The sequence below is a fragment of the Psammomys obesus genome, unplaced genomic scaffold (genome assembly GCF_907164565.1).
Source record: "Psammomys obesus unplaced genomic scaffold, mPsaObe1.curated_primary_1811, whole genome shotgun sequence".
NCBI classification, from domain to species: domain Eukaryota; kingdom Metazoa; phylum Chordata; class Mammalia; order Rodentia; family Muridae; genus Psammomys; species Psammomys obesus.
This window is the reverse complement of record NW_026585691.1, coordinates 13,674,921-13,697,928: the sequence shown is the minus strand read 5'-3', so window position 1 is coordinate 13,697,928 and position 23,008 is coordinate 13,674,921. Positions and strand designations below refer to the sequence as shown.

The following is a 23,008-nucleotide window of genomic DNA, read 5'->3' as shown; positions in this document are numbered from 1 at the left end:
CGAGACTGATGAGATGACACTGGGCTTTGCTTGAAATATTTAGCACTGGGCTAATCCTGCCTTGGATCATTTGAACCAACAGTCACCCCAGGAGAGAAAAATCCATACTCTTGGTATTTCTCATCACCAGAGGGGCAAAATCACAGGATGAAAACAGAATAATAGCTCGTTCTTCTGTTGGTCTCTAAACACAGGACCAGAGAATGCAAAACCCAAGAGGAATTCTTCACCAGGTACAATCTGAGTCAACTTTCCCATGCAGCCTCCGTTCAGACCTTACTCTCCTTTACTTCACTCACCTTGTTGTCATTTGTGACAGAGTTCCCTCCTGGAGACTACACACCTTGTTTTTTATGTCACTTATGAAGGCATATCCTTCCTAAGACTCCATGCCACATTGACAGTAGAGTTTCCTTGTATAGAACATGAAGAGCACGCCATTCACCAGATGTTTACGAAGGTAACTGAATGGGAGTGCTGCTGTGTGTATGTGATCAAACCCAGAGCCTAAGATCAGACAAATGGATGTCAGAATGGCCTTGACAAACTTCTAGTGGGCCAATCTAGTATTTTCCCTCAAATTTGATTCTCATACCAGGAAGAGAGATTATTAAATTCTCTATTGTTTATTTTTTAAAAGCAGTATCTCAAGGGTCTGTCAGCTTAGAGGAATTGTGATATTTGTTTAGTAAGAAAGGTAAAGAATGTCAGCTTCAGCCGTCACCTGTGCTAGATGATAGAGCTTTAAGTTGGAGATATCTTTTGTGAGCGAGCCTTCATATATCACACTTTCTTTTGGAGATTGTCCAGTAGAGAATTTTATGTCCCTTGCTGGGAGAGAGATTATTGGAAGCGTAGGTTTATAAAAAGCTTAGGGTGCATGGGAAGAAACTAGATGGTTCTCTTTGACCAGAGGAAAAAGCAATTATAATTGTAGGTGACACTCTACCAGCCTCCTGTACTCGAGCAAAATATAACTTTAGAACCTAGAGGTTTTTTTTTTTTTTTTTTTTTTTAATCAGAGACCATCATTTGCTGGCCAAATGAGAATGGTTTCTATAGAAATTATCCTAAGTTCATGTACTCTTTGGAGCTGTAAGTGTAACTAACCAGATGGCTGACAAATGTTGCTGCGATGTGTGGCTTTTAAGTTTTTATTTTAAGTAAAAATTATGACTTTTGTCACTGAACGAATTGTAACAGCAACAATTATTTTAATGAATCAATAAAAGAAAATTGTTAGGGAAAAGTTGCTAAAAGATAGTCAAAAATGGTAAATTCACAGGTTAACTGTTCTCATGTTACAAAGTGCTTTAAGGTAGGCCTGGAATATCTCTAAAGAGAGAAGCTAAATTTTTTTCTTTTCCAAATTTGTGTCTAATTGCCCACCTTGCTTTATACTTGGGGAAGAGAATGAGCAAAAGAAAAGACCACAGGGGAAAAAAAGGACATTGACATACAAGACAAGAGCACTGGAGTTGTCAAATTCATTTAGAATAAATGGAACCATTGACAAAAGACTAGACCTCACTGGCCCAGAATCCATAAACCAGACAGAATTCTAAGATAAGTGTGTGTAAAATATAATGGCAGGCACTCTTTGAGGTTTTGCTCATTATAAAAAAGCACATATATGCTTCTCTGCACCTTTATTTCATGCTGCATAAAGTTAAAATACCTTGATTCAAATCTTGGGTGATCTAGACTTGACTTCTGCTCTTATTAGCCTTTATTCTCAATCATGTTATTTATAAGGTTAACAACAACAACAACAACAACAAAAAACAACACATAGTGCCAAGAGAAGTAATATGTATGGAGTATGCCTGGCACATAACCATGGGCTTCCCAAGCTGAATCTGACTGTAACACTCTGTGGAGTAATGCTATAATTATCCACATTCACAGGTTAGAGGTTGAGAACTGCTCTGACGTCCTCCGGCCAATGTCCTCACTGGTTTCCCATGCTTTATGACTATCCCTGCCATTCACTTCTCTTGCTGCTCTAAAAAGGGCTTCCCTAAACCTCTTCTACCTGCTAACTAAATTCTTCTAGATCTAACAGGACACCATTTTCCCACTTCAAGTGCAGCCAAGTGCTTTGCAATTATTTTGCTGCAAGCGTCTGTGATCTTGTGGCTTTCTGAACTGTCAGTAGAATGTCAGTGCGCTGTTTAGTTTTTGATAACTCAACACAAACTAGAATCACAAGGGATGAACGAACTTCCACTGGGGAAGTGATTCACTCTATCGTCCTGTAGGTAAGTCTGTGCGGCATTTTCTTGACTGTGTATTGATGTCAGGGGGCCCAGCCCACTGTGAGTGGTGCCATCCCTGGGCAGGTGATCCGGGAGGTGTAAGAGCCAGTAAGCAGTGTTCCTCCGTGGTGCCTTTCCTGAGTTCCTTCAGCGGTGGGCTGTGATCGGGATGTGTAAGCCAAGTAAACTCTTTCATCCCCAAGATGCTTTTGGTCACGGTATTTCTCAGAGCAACAGAGAAGTGAAGTAGGACAGCAACCCCTCAGCAAGAGGACACGACCAGGGAGCTTGCTAAAAAATGCAGGTGTGGAGACGCCACTGCAGAACCTCTCAAGCAGAAACTGCTGTTCTAAAGGTGCCCCAGATGGCATGGTGTGTACTGACACTCAGAAACGACAGGATGGGAGTTCTCTTCAGAACTCTCTTCACTTTGTATTTCTGTTATCTATATGCCAGATTTATATTCTCAGCAAAACGAAAGGTTTTGCCATCAGATATATGTCACCTCTTTGTATCCTTAAGTGTATATGTCAGAAGATGTATGTTTTTAGTGACGTAACAACACATACATTTAGAAATTTAGCCCATTTCTAGGTCAAGGTGTACTAATCGCTATTTGCAATGGTTTTTCCCGCTTCTTAACAGGATCACTTTGCATCATTATTATAGGTATGGCTTTCATAAATTCAGGATTTAGACAATGTTGAAAATGTTAAATGCTATAATTGTACATGAAATAAAACCTTCATTCTGTTGCATAGCATTCAGTATATAGTTAGCTCCTCCCACACCACATACTCCCTTGCTTATGCACAAATAGGTTTATAGACAAAAAAAAATCAGTGCTTAGAAAACAGAAAGACTGAAAGCTGACGACTTCCTTCAATCATGTGAGAAACATTTTTGATTTGTTTATTGGTAGTCAGGGCAGACACTGTCTTGCAGAAACAGTCCAGTGGAATTTTGTTTTGACAACTATTTGGTAACAAGCTCTATTTTAGAGCTGCTTTTGTTGAACAGCAAAACTTGAGTCACTTGGATGCTCCTATATCATTGACTGCCATTCACACACCAAGGACTCATTGAAATGATTGACTTTCCAAAATGGTCACTGTTTTTATTTAGACACTGTGTTTGCATGTGTTTGTACCTCTGAATATTCTCTGTGAGCGTGGCCAGCTGATCACTGAGACTGGCAGATGCCAGGGCCCTTCAATCAGCTTCTCATTGCTGTACAGTCTGGCTTCTCCCTTCCTTTCACGGAATACATAATTGGACTGCATGCATGAAAGGAAAAGAGGGCAAACACACATAGGTGGCAATTTTTCACTTCCACTGATCCCATTTTAGCAGTCAGTGTGATCTCTTGTGAAATTCCAAATGTAAAAATTGTCAAAACAAATCCTTTGGAGCCGAAAAATATTTGACTCGGAGAAGAACCTGCTTCGGTTTCTTTTAGGTTCCACCGCCTCACTCCTCCCCAAACCCTGTGTGTGTGTGTGTGAGTGCTTGAGTGCGTAATGCATGTGTGAGCATATGTGTGTGTGTGTGTGTGTGTGTGTGTGTGTGTGTATGTGCGTGCTTGCGCGCACGCGTGTGCCCGTGTTGTTTTAGTAACAGGCTCTCTTCCCACCTCAGTCATTGGTTTGCTCACTCTTATGTGGTGAAATCAATGCTTCCAGAGCAGGGGCTTCTGAGCGACTGCGGGAACAATCACTTCCAAATGACCTCCTGCGTCTTAGCGGGGAGCGTTGAGACCACACCCAAGGTAAAAGGAAGTCTTTGCTTAATGCGTTCAGTAACTTTTAAAGGCACTGCGTTCCTGGCACACGCCAGAGGGTGTGATGGCAAGCTACCCGGGCACTGATAAATTTGTCTGTGTATCGAAACGAGATCTTATCTACTGTTAGAAAAATGGGCAACTGATAAAGACAAAACTGCTCATGGGGCAAAGAAAATGCTAAGAGTTGATGTTACAGTGCTTGGGCTGCCTTTTCTTAGTAGGAGGCTAGTGGTCCTCTGCGCTGCGAGTGTCTACATGGGGTGGGTGTGGGTATGGGGGGAACTTTGGGGAAAATAGGAGAAACAAAGGCACACAGCCCAAAGCTGAGAAAATAAGCATACAGCCTGTAAGGTTCTGATGAGAACATTTCTCACACCACCAGCCTGCGGGGCGAGAAGGGGTCAATTGTACAAAACTGGGGTCCTGCGATCCAAGTCTAGGGTACTATTTTAATCCATTTAGTTCTTATTTCTATTATTAAAAGTTTCCCAGTGATCAGATGTTTAAATGGCATTGGCAGCTGAAAGTGTTAATTGGCAATTAAGAAGTGAATGCCATTAACTCGCATCTGCTTCTGCTTTGTTGGAAAATGATTTTTTTTTTTTTTGTCACCATAGCGATTCATTTTGGGGCTCCGTTGGATCTGCCACACAGTATGCAATAAATGATAAATGCCCCCCCCCCCCCCGAAAAAGGGATTCATCAGTCTACTGGTTAATGTGATTCTTCAGAATATTTCATAGTGTGGCTAGCGTAGTTCCAAATCCCATTCCATCAAAAGGTCTTTTCATGTTAACCTTATTTCTTGTATGATACAGGAGCTGGAGAAAGATGGTGAAAAGAGCCCTGTGCTAATTTTGTAGTGCTTTTGTGAAAGTGCTTTCCCTTTTCCTGATGTTCTGGGCATGGGAATATGGACAGGACTTAATCCCTGTGTGTGTGTGTGTGTGTGTATACAAAATATACAAAGCAATCCATGTGCGTGTGTATATATATATATATATATATATATATATATATATATATATATAATATGTATATACAAAATATACACATATAATATATAATAATATACACATATATAATATATATATATATCAGCAACTAAAATAAGGAAGTAGAATTGTTTTCCCGCATTGGTGAAAATATTTTACTCAGGGCATTAAGGTTCCTCAGGCGAGATTGTAACCACAAAGTTGAAGGCAGCCATCTTGCCTCTGTTCTGGGCCATCTTTCTCATCATGCTGAAGATCCCCGCATGGCACCATGATAAGAACACATCGTGTTGGTTCGTGCGCTGGCTTCCTTTCATGCTTTGTTCTTGTTTTATTCACTAAAACCATTCCCACCAACTTTTAAAAAGACTGTAAAGCAGCACTTGTTGTGAAGCAGCACTTGTAGAATTCTGTACTTTAAAGATTTAAGACAAGTTGATTTGGACAGTTGGAACAGGCATTTGGAGAGGTTCTGATCACTGTATATGCCCTAGAAAGTATGGCTACTTGCTGTTTATTAAGAGTCAGTGGGTTTTGTAACTGTGGGGTATATACACTGAAGTCTTTCATACAGAACTATTTCATTTCCTTTGGATAAACTTCAGGTAGAGCAAGTCATTTTCTGTGAAAATTAGGGCAGGAAAAAGCACTTGGATGTAAGGTCAAAATTTCACCCTTTCCTTCTTGATTCCTATCAAATCACTGTTCTGTCCTGATTATTTGAATTACTGTAGCTACTTTTTTTTTTTCATTGTTGTAGCCAAATACCCATCTGAAAGCAATTTAAGAGAGGAAGGGCTCATTCTGGCTTGTGGTTTGAGCTTGTAGTTGAGCTTGCCCAGAGAGGCATGGCAGCTGGGGTGAGGCAGCCTGCTGAATGGTACCCTTAGTCAGGAAGCAGAAAGAAAACAGATGCTACCTGGCACAGAAAGAATCCATCTTCTCCTTTGTTTGGAACCCCAGTTCATCAGGTGCTGCCCACATTCGGGTGGGTCCTCCTCCCTATCGGTTAAGCCTTTCTGGAGACCCTTTCAATCATACCAGGAGTGTCTCCTCAGACATTTCAGAAGCCTACCAAAGTGATAATGCAGCTTAACACCTAAGTATCCCAGCTGATATCCCTCTCTACACCAGCCTTCATACCAACAGGACACTGACAAGATCAGTTATGGAAGCAAACCTTCCTAGGAAAACCTAGGAAGTCTGTAGCCATTATGCTGTTGTTGATCAGCCTGAAGACCCTCCTTAGCCTTATAAGAAGTCTAACCTTTCTTCCCACTAAGGAAAAGAGTCACTTACTACTTTCGGGTGATGGGCTGCTGCTCACAGACTCTGACACGGCTATCATAAAGGGTTGCTGACAAATTTTATTTTATATTTTGTTTATATTATTTCCCCTCCCCAGCTTCCCCTTCCCACCCATACTTCATAAGCTTTCTTTCAAAAAAGAAAGAAAGAAAAGAAAGAATAAAGACCAGTGAGAACTGAGTGTTGAAGCCACCCTCTGTACGTTAGGTTCAATGTGATTGTAGCTGTGACAGTGTTCCTTATATGAAATTGGGCCCCCTTGCATCTTGCATTTGCTACATAATTGTTTACAGTTATTCTATCCTCTTCTTTCATCTCCCCCTTTTAATGTGTGGGCATTATTCTTTTCTATCTCTTCTGATTAGTGTTCATTTGAAGCCTATTTTGTCAGTTGTTAAAATAACTACATTTGCTTGCTTCTTGGATCCATCTTCTTGGAATTCCCTTTTCGTTCCTTTACCCAGAGGTGATGTCTATCCTTAAAGGCGAGGTGTGTTTCTTGGAGGTAACCAAAAGATAGATCCTGCTTCCCAATCTAATCTGTTAGTCTGTGTTTTTCTGTTGGGGAATTGAGACTGTTTATACTGAGAGTTATTGTTGATAGTAATTATAATTCCTATTATCTTGTTGTGGCCTTTTTGTTTTCTTGTTTTTTGAACTCTGATTATTTATTCTTTGAGTATAGTTAATATTATATTCAAACTGAAGTTTTCCTTCTAGTGTGTTCTATAGAGCTAGATTGCTGGACAGAAAAATCTTAACTTTGTTATTATCATGAAATGTTTTTCTCTCTCTTGTGTTTGTGATGGATGGCTTTTCTGGATATAGTAGTCTGAGCTGGTGTTTGTAGTCTTTTAGACCTTATAGGTCCTTTTGACTTTCAGGACACCTGTTGATATGTCAGCTGTTATTCTGATGGGTCTGCCTTTATTTGTTTAGTTTGTTTGTTTTGTTTTCCATATCTTTTCTTTGTCCTTTACAATTAGTGTCTTGATAATTATGTGTCACAGGGATTTTCTTTTCTGGTCCTATCTGATGTTCTGTATGCCTCTTGCACCTTGATAGACATCTCTTTAGATCTGAAATTTTTTCTTCTATGATTTTGTTAAAAATATTTTTTTTGTGTCTTTGAGCTATCTTCATCTCTTTCTATTATGTGCTGATTTAGTAGCTGTGGCATGTTCAAAGAGAAAATTTTTGTACCTAGATTAGTTTTAATATTTACCATTTCCTTAGATTGAGCTATGCATTTCTTCTTCCCTTGTCTTCAAAACCTGAAATTCTCCCATTTCATCTAAATCATTTACAAGGCTTTTCTGTAAACTTACTGTTTGATTTCTCATGTTTTTCCTTTCAAGTTTTATTTCAGTTTGGCTTTTCTTTGGTGATTCTATTTCTTTGTTAAATTCTGTTTTCATATCTTAATCATTTTCTTTCATTTCATCCTCCTGTTTGTTTATATTTCCCAGTCTCCATATTCTCGTTAAGTCTTTTAACATATTCACTATTGCTGTTTTGAAGTTCTTGTCTTGTCCTTTAGTTAAATTGCTTCCCCCCCCCCCCAGGAATATTACAATAGAGGTGTGGGCTCCTGGAGGAGGCATTATGTCTTGGTTGTTTATATTCATATTTTTGCAGTGGTATCTAGGCATCTGGTGGAGTTAAACATTCTGGGCTATTTCTTGGTGTTGGCACTTTGTCACATCTTTGTTCTGTGGGTATTTGGATCTTTGTTTGCTGGTACCCTAATCTTTCAGGTTGCGGATCAGGTGCATGAGTCTCCTTTTTTTTTTTTTTTTAGTTTGGAAGCCACTCTGGGTTTCAGGGTCTCAGGGCACAGTGGTGTGATGTTGGTGAGAGGGGGTTGGGAAAAATTACCCTTGGGAACCTCTTCCTGATGTTCTGGCTGGGGCACTGGGCTCTGACTCCAGTTAGACCCAGACTGGTGCAGGAAGAGTGATGGAAGAGCAAATGTTTTTAAAGGCAGAAGAGACTATTAAAAAGTGAAAGTTGAATCAAGTGTGTGTGTGTCCATATACTTTATGTGCCCCTAGAAATAGGTGTTGTTTCCACAAAGCATGGGTGTTTCACTTAGTAGAACATTATACCCCATAATAGATAGTACAGAGTAATTTAGATCTTTCAAGAATGTGGGTGAAATCCTACACAGGGCTATCCATCTTCTTCATTTGATTTATGCTCACGAAGAATATCTCTAATCAATAATCTAGTAACCATGTCTCCAGTTCCAGAGACTCTGTGGACCCCAATCTTTACATTTTATCATGTTTGTGCTACCATGCTGTCTCTTGGTCCTGCCAATCTTGCTGTCACCCTGCGCAACGTGGCTTTCCTCTCTCCTCTGTTGCCTTATATTCACTTGACCTTTGTATGTTTAGTGCTCTTCCTCTCAGATGGTCTTCTCAAAGACCAGACTCGATAGTCATTCAGAATTTCTGTACTATTATTTTTGTGGGAACACCTCTTAATCTTCTAGAGTAAAACATATGGTTTAAAATGATAGAAATAGAGGGCATGCACAGTTACTATGGAATACTCAAACGCTTAGGTAGTTTCCCTTTTAACCCATATGTGCTAAAAAATAGTGTCAAAATTGATGCAAAACATGAATTCATATGGAACCTGACATTCTGCTGAAAATGAGGACGTCCATGTCACATAAACAATGGTCTCACAGAAAGCAAGGTAGGCCTGGTTTTCCTCTAGGCTGGCTAGATTCCCAACTAACAACTGAGTGTTTCCAGGCATTCTCAATCATCTTCTAATTTTCCTACCATGTCCTCCAACTTTAAAAAAATTTTAATTATGTGTATGTGTCTATATGCCTGTGTTGTCTATGTGAGCCTAGGTACCTTAGAGTCTAGACAAGGGAGTTGCTACCTCTGCAGCTGGAGTTACAGGTCATGGTGATCTGGGATCCTGACTCAGACCCCTGCAAGAGTGTATGTTCTTATCCCCTCTGGTTTTGAACTTTATCCTCAAACCACTTCAAATTATTGGATTTTTTTATTTCAGTGAATGAGCTTTAATTTCCTGTAGTTACCTAGTTAAAATACTTATTTCAAGTCTTGTGCATCTTTCGTTCTTCCTCTCCAATTATATATTTTCCTCCATATCATTGTCACCATCGGTATAAACTCAAGTTTGACTCACCATTTTTTTTTGGGGGGGAGTTGTGGTCCTCTACAAAGCCTGATAGAAAGTTTTTACAGCACTTAGGGAAATACTGTATATTTCGTATATTTATTTATTACTGCCTGCCTCCCTCCACTGGCTAGTACATTCATGACAGCAGGAATTTCTGTTCATTATTAAATTGCCAGGCCCTTGAGCTGATTTGACTTTGTTGAATAAGCAAAGGATAAGGCAGTATATCTACATGAATGTCAGCTGTAGCAGAGGAATCGGAGCAGGACTGAAGGGCACGGAGAACAGATATGCTGGCTGTGAGGGGTGGGGAGAGGAATGGAACCCAGGGCCCCATAAAAAGGTCCTTTAGCACCGAGAGCATATCCTTTTCTATTTGTGAGTAATCTGCTGAGTGTTTCCTAGTCACTGTTATAGCCTTCCTTCCCAGGAGCTGCAAAAGCAAGCACTTAATGAAATTACTTCTAAAGGAATTAAGTATAAATAAACGAGAAGGCACTTCCCTTAGAGCAGATGTGGGTAGACTGATAGGCATTCTTTTTATGTTCAGATATACACGTTTACATGAATATGATGCATATTTCAGTTTTCTTGCATGTTTTCTGGTTGTAAGTCAGTTAACATGAGTCTGTTACCTTGGGGTTAAATGGCTAGATGTCATATTTGAAGCAGACCAAGTTCTGGGTTTCTAGTGACCTCTCTGTACACAGCTGGGACAGAAAGCTTCTGCTAAATGGCTTCCAGGCTGCTGCTTTGAGCTGCTCCCATCCTCCAGCAGGTCCCTATCAGGGCAGACTGCTTTCCTTGCTACCGTAGTTTTAAAGGAGGTTCTCATGTGTTATGGATATTTTCATGTGGATTTTATTTGCGTCAGGACAGGTGATCTTACGACAGCAGGCAGCTTATCAAAGTGAATGAGATAAATATGGAACATGGAGAACAAAGACAAGATAAACCTTTGACAAGGCTGAAAGTCTAATTTATCATATATCTCATAGGTCTCTCCTGGAGATTCTGAAGCCAAACCTCTGATCTTCACCTTTGTCCCCACGCTCAGAAGACTACCAACCCACATTCAGTTGGCTGACACTTCTAAATTCCTTGTTAAAATTCCTGAGGAACCAAGTGATAAGAGTCCAGAAACTGTAAATAGGGTAGGATTATTTTTCTTCTTTTTAAAATTTCAAATGATAATCTAAAATTATTCATAATAATGACTTGGAAATTTATGTCAACGTGTACTTCCTCTGCTTAAAGTACAATGATTGTGAAATGTAAGGGTGATTGAAAATATGATTGTGAGGAGTGAAGGTTTAGCGCTGCAGCGGAGCATGAGCTTAGCCTGAGCTCCGTGAATTCCGTCTTGAAGATTGCCATCAATATGCATATGCACGTATGGATAATACATGTAAATCTAGCCTAAATGATGTCAGTTTCTCAAAGTGCGTTTTGTAATCCTCAGCTCTTCTGAGCCGCTGTTTTATTATCTTCTATCAACAGGACAATTGTTGCCTCCTGGGACTGTCCCCAAACATACCTGGAAATAAAACAAAACAAAACAAAAACCCAAAACATTAAGTGTTTCAATTCACCCTGAAAGAAAATCTAAGGGAAAATAGTAGGATGTTATGATTTTATATGTGGTGAATAAATAATACATATTGGGACAGTTGTGGGAACACCGGCATGCTGTATTTTGTGACTTTTATTTTGTATGTCTGAATGAACACCCTTATCTATAATCATAAAACTGTTCAAATGTATTTTAAAGTATTAGAAAAATAGTTACACAGCAAAATGATTGGGGGAAAAATACAAACAGTCTGATAACTGGCAGAGAAAAAAATTCCTAGCATATGTCCTTGGCAAAATTATAATTATAACAAATACGTGATTCTATAAAATCTTAATTTTTGAATACTAGGTAATAAAATATACTATCAAGCTGTATATGTAATAGGCCAGTACTAGAAATGAAAGGGAAAACAGATTAAAGGTCTTGGAAAAGGGAGATGAAAATAAAAAGGGGGGGCATGAGGAGGAAGGGGAGCAGAAAAGGAGTAAGGAATGGTTCTAGAGGGGGCGAACCCTGTCAAACGCATAGTATGCAAGTTTGAAAATGTCCTAAAAACACATCACTTTGCACATCTAATATGCATTAATCAATATTGAAAAAGATCATTTTGGATAAACCTTGTCAAGGTAAACCTTGGAGCAGAAGTTGTCTCTTTAAAATGTATTTCAACATTGTTTTATTCACTATTACAAAGAGTATGAGAGAGGAACTTGTGCTGTTATTCAGTTAAGCAGAGAGGTTGGGCTAATACTGTTTACCTTGTATATGTGAAAAATTCATACCTAAAAAGCAGCACGTTTTCAGTGCTGCTGTTGTATTTCAAAGACGAAGGGAGTCAAATAATTCCAGGGAGATACTGAATACGTGAGGCTCTTCCGGGAAGTTTCTCCTCAGTAGTATCTCGCTTCATACACTGTGTCAATAGGGTCCTTGTTATTAGGCTTGTGAAGAACCGTACCTATATGATCAGTCTTGGTTTCAGACTCCAGTGCTTCCCAGGATAATGATATTCATCTGCGGGTTGCATATATCATATATAAAAATATATGATATATAAGTATATGTAAATATAATGATACATATTATATACCTAATATTCAAATGTTAAGATTTCTATATTAAATCATGTACTTGTAATTACCACTGTATCTAGGACATATATATGTGCATTACAAATAAAATATATAGTAGGTACTTGGTGATATATATGTGTGTGTGTGTATATATATATATATATATATATATAGAGAGAGAGAGAGAGAGAGAGAGAGAGATGTAGACATAGATATAGCTCACCAAGTATCTAAAAGCTTAAGTTTTTCTTCCTAGATTTTAAAAAGTTTGGTATTAGAAAAGATCATTTGTCATTCATTTATATAGTCAATAACCTTATAACATATGTTCAAATGAATAGTAACTGCTCACAGAACTTACTAGCAATTGAGAAGACAGGGAAAGCAAGTCAAGAGTGTGTGGCAAAACCAGAAGGAGTGGTACATGCTGTGAGCTACTTCAGAGTGAAAGAACAGAAAGAGACACAGAAAGCCACGTCTGACAGGCTTTACCTGCGTTATTTAGACGGCATCAGTATTGGGAGCTACACAGTATGGCTGGGAATGGAAATTACCCCTTCAATCCAGTTTGTATTTAATCAGTATTTGACTTCTGTCTCTGTATGTGTAACACATACATGTTAGCATATGTTAAACCTACCACAATAGTTGAACTTGTTAGTATTTAGTGTCTTTTTGAATCAATTTGAGCATTATAGAAAAGTTTCCCTAGAAAAAGAACAATCACAGAATAGTTATTAAAACAAGAAAACTGACAGTGAGATTTTTGAGTACCATCTGTCCATGGCTGTTATTTTAGTAAAAGGAATTTGATAGCCTGATAAAACGATACTAATTCGGGTATTGTAAACATTCTGCTTATTCATAGAAAAAAAATGTATGGAAAAATTGAAAATTCCCAGTTCAACATGAAATAATGTACTGAAAAAAATTCCACTTCATGTTTAATTTGTTTATATCTTTATACATGGACACGTATATCCTTTGATGCGGGCATGAGTGGAGGCCAGAGGCGGGCCGTGGGTGTCCTCCTCAGCTGCTTTTCCCCCACATCTTTTGAGACAGAGGCTCTCACCAAACCTGGATTTCACCATTTTGACTATAATGCCTGACTATCTCCTGAGTACGCTCCTCAGCCACGGTGTTGGGATCATAGACAGGTGTACAGCACTTATCTTTTTATTTTGTGGACGTTAGGGATTGGAAATCAAGTCTTTCTGCTTTTGTAGCAATTGTTTTATCCGCTCACATACCTCTTCAGCCCCAATATCTTTAAGAAAAAAAAAAGAAAAGTCCTATTCATAAGCTCCTTCCAGCTAGCTTGGATTTTTACTCTGATAATTGATGTACTTTGTGTCAATGTTACTTTTCCTTTCAAAAGTTTAGAAATTTATTTTATTTTGGTTCCTTTAGGATTTTCTCCCCCAGCACTTTTATTAGTAAGGGATATGCTGGTTGTTTGACAATTAAGTAAAACCTTTTCCAATCCGCGTTACAACTGTTTCATGAATGTCTTCACTGCATTCAGTTCTTGCTCTGTCCATCACAGTTCCTTTCCTCTCCCTTCCTCATGATTTACTGGGAAGCGGTAAGCTTTACTTGTTAATGCTAAATCTGAACTCTAAGGTAGTACAAAAAGTGCAAACAGGTGAGCTAGTAAAAGGAACCACGTGTTTAGTCCATTTCTCTCAGGCAAGCCTGGTATATAATGTATTAAAAACCTTTCCATGAGTAGCTTCAACTTGTTAGCATATTTTAACAAGATGCATTTGTCACCCCTGAGTCAGCAGCTTTACCTTTCTACATCTGTTGCAGTTTGAGTACAGTGACCATATGACCTTCGGCTGTGAGAGAAAACAGGAGAGGGACCAGAGGACACTGGCCTATCCCACAGAAGTCAGTGGAAGGAATTCACAAAGAAAGGAATTTGATACAAAGGAGCCTCAAGGAATGCAGAAAAGTGATCTTTTCAAGGCAGAATATGTTTTTATTGAGGATTCTGATGGGGAAGATGAATCTGCAAACAAACAAGGTGAACGAGGTCCTGCAGGAGGAACAGGCAACATGGCTACTCGGCCCAAGTCTCTGGCTATTTCTTCCAGTCTGGCTTCTGACGTGGTACGTCCGAAAATACGAGGGGTTGATCCCAAGGCCTCCTCACATGCTGAAATTCCTCATGGGATGGCCCCTCCACAAAAGCATGGACAGGTAAGTTTTATCTGAGTGCTGTTTTCACTACCTTTAGTTGTGGGTATCTGACAATATCCTCCTTTTTAAAGAATACATGACTCTCAAAGAAAATGATGAAAACCATCATACCTCAAGATCACAACTAATCGCAGTGTGTATAAGCATCGAGAAGCTGATGAGACCAAAAATTATACTGTGAATCAACTGGACAGAAAGTGTAGCGTATTTAACTAGAGTAGATTTGGGGAAATATTTCCCTTTGAGCGATTCTTGGAGAGGCTTGACATGACAGAGGGTGTGTGGAGGGCTGGGTACATCAAGGAGCACATTTCAAAAAAGAAACATCCAAGAAGCATTAAATGTGTCTTAGAAATAAACACAGTACTTTCAAACAAATAAAGGAATAATAAGAGAATAGACCAGGAAGTAAGAGTGTGTAAGAAATGTAATTTTTGATCTGGACTGAAACGCCCGGCATCTCTGCAATGCAAGGTGTGGTTTGAAGGCCGGGGACACAGAGGCTGGCTTTGAAGGTAACGCATCGAGAGGCCTCACTGCTTGTCAGAGGAGAGTTCACTGGTTCTGACAGATCCTGTTTAGTTCCAATCAAGCCAAGCTCTTATAAGCATCATAAAGTAGCTCAAAAGACATTTTTGTTGGTGAATTGATCTTTTTGTGGTATTAGGGTTTTGCAAGATTGTAGAGTAGGTCTTCTACGTGTTGTCCCTCATGTCTATTCCTACTGCCTTCCCTGATTCCTGATGCTGTAGCTTTCATTACTTTCATGCATCCAGGATATTCCACTGTCTTTGAGTAATGGCAGCTGCTCATTGGGGTGCTGCTGATGTGGACCTCTTTCAAAATTTTTTGTGGGTAATGGTGTTTTGTCAGAATGTATGTCTGTGTAATATACCTGTTGCCCATGGAAGCCAGGGATAGCTTTGGATCCTCTGGAACTGTGGTGATAGATGGTTATAAGTTGACAAGTGGGTGCCGGGAATTGAACTCAGGTCCTCTGCAGGAGCATCCAGTGCTATTAACCACTGAGACATCTCTCTAGCCCTTAAAACATTTTTTTTTTTTTGAAATTTATTCTCAGCTAGGTACTGGAACACAGAACTATAGCAACACAACTCAGGGTGTTCTCAAAAGGCAGTGCAGGCTCAGACATTGCTTTCTTGCCTCAAGAAAAATGATAGATAAGCAAAAATGAGAAGGACAGCCAGTAAGTTAGCATCAGTGGTTAGTCAGAAGAAGGATATTCCTAAAGTATGGCTTCAACTCTACACCTGGCTAGCTACATCTTGCATGGTTTTTCTTCAGCTCTTGTGAACTACCACTCAGTACAAACAGCCCACTCATCTGCTCCTGACTTCTTGATTTCTGTCTTGAATGCTGTCTACCCAGAACCCACACCCATGTTGCTCAGTACTCGTGCTTAGCTTTAGCAGGACCACTTCTCGGGGATAGGAGTTAGTGCTCCTCTGTTTTTGTGACTTTCTTCGATAACAGATTTAAGAAAAATCTCCATCATAATTTCTTTTCTACTTTGAAACAATTGAATTTTTTTCTTCATTAGATCAAAAATAACTTGACATAAAGGTTTAGTTATTGTTAATTCCTGTTGTGCTGTGCTTTGTACAAAGATGGGCTTCACTAAGGTATAGGGGAAAAAAAAACAAGTATCATTAAGTTCACGTTCTGTTCATTTCTGAAGTCCTTGCTCAGGTACTAACTTCATGAAATTTGTTCATGAGAACAATTCCTCTCCCCATCCTGATACAATTCTGATAATTCTTTAACACACAATTGTGTAATGACCACAGCACAGCATGCTTTGTTACTGTATAGTATATGTCTTATCTCCCTTAACAGTTTGTAGAGTCCTTAAAGATATAGCTTATTTTAGCTTCATTTTTACTAAATATTTTGTTCCCTATTGACTTATTATAGTCTGAAAATACTAACAAATTTTGTGGTCTGGTATATCCCAGACCACATTATTGGATCTAACAAATACATGAAGTAATAACCACATTGACTAGAATTTTATATAAAAACCTCTTCTGTTTTACTTTAGCCAGTTCTTTTAATCTTTAAAATGGAACATTTATGTGAAAACACTTTATGGTAAAAAAAAAAATCAATAAATAGAGTTTAAGTAAAAAGTAAAGATAGTATTGAAAATAAAATAAATAGTTGGATAAAAACCTTATAAAATAAAATTAAGCAAGAAAAGACTTAAATCGTTATGGAAAAGTCTAAAAAGTTTTGTCTATTAACAAGAAACTTTCAAAAAAGAAAGTTTGTTATTAAAATATGAAACAAAACCAACAATTTTTGGGCAATTCAAGCTCATTAAATCTTAAAATTGGAGATTATTTGATGACCTTAGTGGGAAAAGTGTGAGAAGGATGACAGAGGCAGAAACAGAGCTGCAAATGGATGAAAAATGATGTCAGGGAAGTCTTGATACCGGAGGCAAGGAAGTAGGAAAACAGGAACAAGACAGGAATCTTACTCACCTGACCCTCTAAGCAAGTCACTGGAAGTCAGGATTCCTTTCTTCATTCATAAAATGAAGTGAGAATGTCAACTTGTGGGCTGAAAAGATGTTTCAACTGTTAACTCACAAAAGTTAGGCTCACAGTGAAAACATCAAGAGAATAACAACTTTCTTTAGGATGATTAAATGAGATAATACACAGAGAGAGAAAGGAAAAAAAACAGAGAGAGAGAGAGACAGAGACAGAGAACTTGGAACTATGAAACTATGACTATGGTAAGCTTTCGATACATGAATTTCTCTGTTCAAGAGGGTTGGGATGGCAACATGTTTGGGGACACATAATAAGAGACATAAAAGAGAAAGAGGCAATGGGGCACAGAGGCACTCCTGTAATCCCAGCACTCAGAGCAGAAGAGGCAGGCAGATCACTGTGAGATTGAGACCAGCCTGGTCTACAAAGCAAGTCCAGGACAGCCAAGGCTACACAGAAAATCCCTGTCACGAAAAACAAAACAAAACAAAACAAAACAAACAAACAAAAACAAAAGGCTTTGTTCATTTGTTCAGATGTAGCTTAGATATGAGAAGTGGGGAGAGGATGTGAACAATAGGATCAAAAGAACTGGCTAAAGTCAAACAGAAGAGGTTTTTACATAAAATTCTAGTCAATGTGATTATTCATACATTTGTTAGATCCAGTAATGTGCAGAATAATAGCTTTGGCCAGTGATAGATGCAATTATGGTCCTAATTAAAATCACAGTGCATAGTGCTGCCGTGGAGGTCTTGGCTCTATCTGTGCTCTCTATAACGTTTTCAGAGTGATCAAATCAGGGAATGATGGATTTCTTAGAATGAATCCCCATCATAAGTGTCAGTAAGTACTTGCGGTTTATAAGTCTTAACATTCCGCATCTTCAGATCTTGTAAAGGAACACCTTATTCACACCGGCATACTGCGTCCCGGTAGCTTTGCATGTATGGATTATCCCATTAGAATGGTTGGTTGACACAGCTTTTCTCCCTTCTGGTCCTATGCATCTACTGCAATACCTGAACTAGTGAGAGAACCTAGATTATATCATGTGAATGATTAAACAAAGGGTCCTGGGAAATATACACAGAAAAGATATTATCATACTAAAACTCTTGATGAATATTCACAGCTGAACAGGAAGTATAATAAGGCACGGAAGACAGCCCAGGACCATGGTCTCATAGTTAGTGATGCTGCTGACGTTTTCCTCCCTAAAACAAAATCATCCTCAGCTTATACCCTGAGGAATTTAGATGTTGAAGATCTTGAAATAAGTTGAGGCATTAAACTCCTTGTTGGAATCTGCTCATTTCTGGGAGGACTAGCTTGAGGAACACCAATTACTTTCTGTAATGTGGCACGGATCTTATCAAAAAGCTAGGAAGCAACGGACATGATTACAGCTGGAAGACCCTAACTTCAGGCAAAACAGAAAACACAAAAGAAGTCCAATCTTGCCTGTGCAGGTGACAGGTGATAAAAGTCTTAACCAAGTATGTGGCTGTCATGATGGGGGCTGAACATTTATGAATGTTTGTCCTTATAGTTGATAGGGGAAAAAAAAAACACAACCGCGCAATTTTATTCCTTGAAACCATTTTTTTTTTATCAAGTGTCATTCCTCTGCCACTTCGCCATTTCTATTCCTGCTTGAGTTGGGCTCTTTAGTATTCTCTGTCTCCTTCCATGGTAAGTAAGCATGGATAAAATGTTGGAGAATTTTTTCCGAGTTAGTGGGAGACTGCAGGCTCTGTCAAAATCTGGCAAAATCCTTCTTATTCATGAATAGTAGTTACTTCCTCTGTATGTCTCAGTTTGTACTAGTGGCCATGGTCAGCAGGAGGGCTATGTGACAGTCAGGTTGAATTGGAGATTGCAGCAGGAAACGCTCTAGGGTTTTCAGAGGATAGTTTCCTGACTAGCTGTTATTAGTAATTTGGATCTGTGTTTGGGAAGGCAAGGGCTACATCAGACATCAGTGTCCAGAGCCTAAAGCAGAATAAATAGAATAATCACTGTGTGGTATGAGCCGAGACTCCAAGAGGAGCACAAACAAACCTGACTTTCCAAGAGACTGTATCTGTAGAACAGTGGTTCTCAATCTGTGGATCGCAACTCCTCTGTCAAAGCTCTATCTCCAAAAATATTTATGTTAAAATTCAAAACAGTAGCAAAATTACAGCTATGTAGCAATGAAAATTACTTTAAAAATTTTAAAATTATAATCAGTTATTACAATTTATTTAGTTTGTATTCTGGCTGCGGTCCCCTCTAGTCTCCTCTCAATCCCACCCTCCCTCCCTCTTCTTCCCCTCTGCCATGCCTACACCCTCTGCTCAGATGTAGCCCATAGGCAGCTCAGTCTCCAAGTGGGTTCCCTAGTAATAGGAGCAGGGGCTGTCTCTGGCATGAACTCAGTGGCAGGCTGTCCTATCACCTCCCCCTGTGTAGAAAATGGCCAGGAATGTAATGGCAGTTGTGGGATTAAGAATGACGATTTCCCACTGCATTGACTAGAGACCAAGCTTGCTAGAATGTTAACAATATTCACACACACACACACACAAAATTGCTAAAAATAAGGAAAGTATTGTCAAAACCTAAGATGTAAAAAAAGCATGAAATGTAGGGAGAGGAGACAGAATAGCAAGAGGTGGGCTTTGCAACAAAGGGGACACTTTCTGTTCACAGTAGCACCAATGATTCCTTGAACAGAGACGTTCATTGGTTAGATTTTAAAAGTTGAATTTAGTGCTGGGTTATATGGATTAAAGCTAGAGTTAGGAATACCCAGAGACTATTACTTCATTGATTTGTATAGGAAAGGCTGAGAATCATCCCGGTAGCACGATTCTTATGTGCGAGCCTTAGAGAGAAGAAGGCCAATCAGTAGGCAGGAGGCCGCCCCTCTACGATATGATTGGTGTGTGAAGACTGTGGGGAGTTTTCTACAAGGGTTGTCAGGGGAAGCTGTGGTCATGCAGGACCAGCATCTGGCAATGTTCACATCTCAGAAAGCAGGGCAGTCACTTCAGCTTTGACTCAGATGTTCTCAAATCTCTTTGACACGTTAGAAATTGTGAGCGCGCAGAGGCACAGCTAACTTTAGATGTACTAAGATAAATTGCAGGGCACCTATCTGATAGCATGGTTGTTTAAGGGACTTAGCGCCTCAGGGATACAGGATACAGTGATTCAGTTCATCTGCCTTAGGAGACTGGCACACTGCGAACATCACTCAGGAAGAGCTCTGACACTGCATCCCAGAGGCTGCTGGTCTTCTGAGGAGAATGTCCTGAGAATGAGTGTGGAGGACGAGAGGGCAGGGGATAAGTGCGGTCAGCACTGCAGAAGTGTTCAAACACGGTGGAAGAAGGAAGTGAGTGCTTAAGAGCACAGAGTAATCTTTAATGGGAAAGAGGAAAGAGAATGCTTCTTATGTCTCAACTAAGACATTCCACGTTGCTGGTGCTGGCAGACAGGGGTGAAATGGACGGCTTATTCTGGGTTACTGTCTGGGAATTTGATGAGTGTCCCTCCTGTCTCCATAAAAATTACTCATTTTTGCCTTTGTCTTTTTTGTTTGTTTTGTTTTATTTTTCTACAGTTTTTTTTTTTTTTGTGTGTGTGTGTGTGTGTGTGTGTGTGTGTGTGTGTGTGTAGCTTGGCTGTCCTGGAACTCACATTGTAGACCAGGCTGGCCTCAAAATCACAGAGATCCATCAGCCTCTGCCTCCCGAGAGCTGGTATTCAAAGTGTGCAACACTCAGGAATGCATATTCTTTTTTTTAAATATAAAATTAAAAATGAATCCCTTGTATCTGGAAAGCATAGAAAATCAAGGTGCTACACTTAATTAGTGTTATGTAAATTAGAATAGTGTTAGTGTAAATTGGAACATTGGTGCATTTGGAAATTACTAACGAACATATCATAAACATAATAATATTACAACTAGAAAGTATAAGTAGATCAACCATAAACCAGCAAATGTTATTAGACATCAGTGTTTTAGAATGTTCTCAACAAAATTATCTCTTAAAATGTTTGGCAAAATTCTGAATTGTTATTAAGAAAAATATCATGTAGTGTAGTATGCTGTTAGTGGATTAGAAGCCTCACTTTGAGGAAGTTTTAGGGAGGCCTTTTATCAGGGGGGCACCTAAAAATTATGAACCTGTGTTCTTAACAGGCTGGCAAAGAATTGAGATATATTGACAGTTTGTTGCTATGTTGAAGCTCTTAGAAAACAGCATTACTTGAAAGACAGCTGGATTCCTGTAGCCGTCAGTTTTAATTTACAGAATAATCTCTAGTAAAATTCTCACAACTTTTCCACATAGGGTACCACATGCAGAGATACCCTGCACACTTGAAATGTCCCCATTCATCTTGTGAGGAGAAATCAGTCATGGAAAGGAGGAGAGGAAAATATTTTGTGATTAAAACACACACATAGGCATGTGTACACACACACACACACACACACACACACAATTGTAGAGTAGGAACTCTGAATTATTTCTTCTTTTTTGGTAATTTTTAAAAGTTTTTATTAATTATACTTTATTCACTTTGAATCCCCCCATAAGCCCCTCCTTTCTCCCCTCCCAATCCCACCTTCCCTTCCCCACACATGCCCCTCCCCAAGTCCACTGATAGGGGAAGTCCTCCTCTTCCTTCTGATCCTAGTCTATCAAGTCTCATCAGGAGTGGCTGCATTGTCTTCTTCTGTGGCCTGGTAATGCTGCTCCCCCTTTCAGGGGGAGGTGATCAAAGAGCAGGCCAGTCAGATTATGTCAGAGGCAGTCCCTCTTCCCATTATTATGGAACCCACTTGGACACTGAACTGCTATGGGCTACATTTGTGCAGGGGTTCTAGGTTATCTCCATGCATGGTACTTGGTTGGAGTATGAGTCTCAGGAAAGACCCCGTGCTCAGATTTTTGGTTCTGTTGCTCACCTTGTGGAGCTCCTGTCCTCTCCAGATCTTACTATTTCCCTCTTCTTTCATAAGATTCCATGCACTCTGCCCAACAGTTGGCCACAAGTCTCAGCATCTGCTTTGATAGTCTGCAGGGCAGAGCCTTTCAGAGGCCCTCTGTGGGAGGCTCCTAACTTGTTTCCTGTTTTATTCTTCTTCTGATATCCATCTTTAAACCTACTACAGTCTGGACACCTAAAGAAACTAATCAAGAGTGAGGACTCTGCCTATAATGCTCAATCCCTATCCCAAAAGGCAAAGAGAATTATTTCTTTTTTAACATTGAGTTTGACTCTAACTACAAGATCAGTGCAGAACTCCAAGCAAAATGTTGTCAGCTTTTGGTAACAGAAACATTGTGTTGCCCAGTCAGTGATGTTTGCGCTTAAATATCCTCCCCAAGCATATGAATCAGTTCCATAAACACCAGCTAAGCAGTGTGGGCTCCAAGATAAACTGCACGGGAATGATTAAGCTTTCTCAGTTTGACTGAGTTCTGTTTAATTTTCCACTTTCACTGATGTTTTCATAGTCTAGACTCTGTCAGTGGTTTCAAATATTACTTATGTGGCAACGTTACCTGTTGATCCTAATGTTTATAAAAGGAGTATTTGGATGTGTTTGCTCAAAGGCAAAGAAGTCTGGAATGGAAGGTTCGGATTTGTTAGAGTTAAGTGTTTTTAGGGCTCAAGATGACATGTCGTGAAGATCATCATAGTGGATCTTGTAGAAATTTTATCCACGTGGCTCTGAAGCGAAATTCTAAAATATGTCTTTTGTCTACTGATAAAATTTTACAGATTTATGTTTATAGACATATTTCTGCTATTGGCTTAGTGTATAATGTATGTATATATGTTAGTATTCACTAATATTTTGGATGACTCACTTCTCAAGTTTCCTAGTCATGCATATTTTTATTTTATAGTCTGATAAAATCAAATTAATAAATTTAGAGTCTCTGTTCAAAAACTCTGGAATGATTTCACCATTTGCTTTAGATTCTGGACTACTTAAGTGGTGTAAGAATACATTTATAGGCTATTCCACAGGCTCTCTCTACCCTGTACAGACTATGCCACAGGCTTTCTCTACCTTCTTAAATAAAATTATATTTAAAAAAAATC

General features: G+C 39.2%; 1 protein-coding gene across 1 annotated transcript in view; it reads left to right on the top strand.

Moving 5' to 3' along the window:
- The first annotated feature begins 3,981 nt into the window (after nucleotides 1–3,981).
- Mlip (muscular LMNA interacting protein) overlaps nucleotides 3,982–23,008 on the top strand; it is a 128,511-nt gene continuing 109,484 nt past the window's right edge. The window contains exons 1-3 of the mRNA XM_055596956.1: nucleotides 3,982–4,026; nucleotides 10,511–10,666; nucleotides 13,977–14,369. Of these exons, the coding sequence (XP_055452931.1) occupies nucleotides 3,982–4,026; nucleotides 10,511–10,666; nucleotides 13,977–14,369 (594 nt within the window). The remainder of the gene's footprint in view (nucleotides 4,027–10,510; nucleotides 10,667–13,976; nucleotides 14,370–23,008) is intronic.